Genomic DNA, 1,708 nt, shown 5'->3' with positions numbered 1-1,708 from the left:
GTGGCGAAATGTTGTGGGATCTGAGGGCATTGTACCTTTACGTGCCACACAAGAAAGACATTTCATTCATGAAGCTCGTCAGAAAACAGAAGAATTAGCGGATTATTTTATAGGAGAAGGAGCAGTTAATTGGCAGCATAAGATGATACATTGAACTATTTACATATTATTTTAATATTTAAGTCATTTTCTATTCACTTTATTATACTTTAATTATACTTTTATTATACTTTTATTTTCACTTTATTATATAAATATATATTATATTTATATTATATATATTATATTATTTTATTATTATTATATTTTACCTCTTATATGCATGCAATTATGATAATATTTATAAAAGTAACAATAAATTTGTAACTCACCACATTTGGTTCAGTCTCAATCTCTTGTTCTACATTTTTCCTCAAAAAACTATCAGCATAGGAAAACCAATTTAATTTTGGTTTATAAATGTCTACTGCACCAGACCCAGTTCGCATTGAATTTTTAATTTTGCCAATTTCTTGGTTGTATGTTCCTCTTATACTTCTGATTTTTGATCTTAATTCTTTTATGTTAGAAAGTCCTGAGATGGGTAATAATTTTTCTTCAGCCACATTTCTTTTTTGCCGATTCTTAAAATCAGGTATACATTTATCCCACAAACAAGGATGCTCTTCGTAATGTTTTAGAAATTCAATAGTATCAAAAACCATTTTGAATTATTTTAATTTACAATTTAAATTATTTAAATTAAAACGGTATCCTGATATAATAAAAAGCAATTAAAACTGTAGGTATACGTGATAACAAGTAATAATTGATAACAACAATACAAAAATCGAACGGTGGTAGTTGACAGTGTGGTAGTCACCGTTTACACGATAGCAGTTGCTGTCACACTGTCAACTAGTTACTGTCAACTATCTAGCAGAGCTAGATAGTTCGACAGCTGGCAGTTGACAGTGTGGTATTAGCTGTCATTATGTTTACACGACGACAGTCTCACGACAGCGACTATCGTGACGGCGACTGTCGACTGATACTGTCATCGTGTAAACGCGCCTTTAATGATAGTACTATCGGAAGAGTACTCTCATAGTGTAAACGGGTGTAGCATGGTCGGGGATGACCCGTTAAATATAAGATATTCAGGGAAGAAATTAGTTCTTTTGAATATATTTTTACCGTAGATCGGGAGCACGAATGGTATTAGGATCTTTGTTGCGTATGCTTATTATATATTATTTATATGTACCTATGCACTTTAATGACTACCTGGTCGTTATCAGTGTATTCTTCTTATTATTATTATTAATGTTAATTGTCGCTAGATCGGTGTCTCCCTCTTGCACTGCTGTTAGTCGGATGTGAGCACTGTGTCGAGCATAATATAGTGTAAAAATAAAGAAACTTTACAGTCCACTAAAAGAAATGCGTTAAATTTATTAACCAGCGTAATATTACGTAATATTACAAATAATTAACGATTGGTCTAAACTATTATAAATACAAACACATTTATTATTACTTACAATTTACGAACAAAGTTACCAAAAATGTAGGATTGTACGGAGTTCAGGTGTGCATGATGGAATCGCGGCGAACTGCCTTTTTCTTACATAGCGATATTGGCCGGAGCCTTACATTCATAAAATATATAAGTGACACCTAAACTGGAGGGGCTTAATATATTATAGCTAACACATGATATGCCTAT

The 1,708-nt window shown here is 32.0% G+C and overlaps 2 protein-coding genes across 2 annotated transcripts in view; one reads left to right on the top strand and one right to left on the bottom strand.

Annotated features, from left to right (window-relative positions):
- LOC107883640 (protein ALP1-like) overlaps positions 1 to 154 on the top strand; it is a 10,455-nt gene extending 10,301 nt beyond the window's left edge. The window contains exon 4 of the mRNA XM_029491542.1: positions 26 to 154. Coding sequence (XP_029347402.1) covers positions 26 to 154 — 129 coding nt within the window. The remainder of the gene's footprint in view (positions 1 to 25) is intronic.
- Positions 155 to 314: 160 nt separating this feature from the next.
- LOC103309315 lies at positions 315 to 865 on the bottom strand. The gene has a single exon (XM_008184464.2). The coding sequence runs from the start codon at positions 702 to 704 to the stop codon at positions 315 to 317; it is 390 nt and encodes a 129-aa protein (XP_008182686.1). The 5' UTR covers positions 705 to 865.
- Positions 866 to 1,708: the final 843 nt, after the last annotated feature.

The sequence above is a fragment of the Acyrthosiphon pisum genome, chromosome X (genome assembly GCF_005508785.2).
Source record: "Acyrthosiphon pisum isolate AL4f chromosome X, pea_aphid_22Mar2018_4r6ur, whole genome shotgun sequence".
NCBI classification, from domain to species: domain Eukaryota; kingdom Metazoa; phylum Arthropoda; class Insecta; order Hemiptera; family Aphididae; genus Acyrthosiphon; species Acyrthosiphon pisum.
This window is presented reverse-complemented; position numbering and strand designations above follow the sequence as displayed.

Coding starts and splice junctions, on each gene's coding strand:
- LOC103309315 (XM_008184464.2), bottom strand. CDS start 704: ATGGTTTTTGATACTATTGAATTTCTAAAACATTACGAAGAGCATCCT.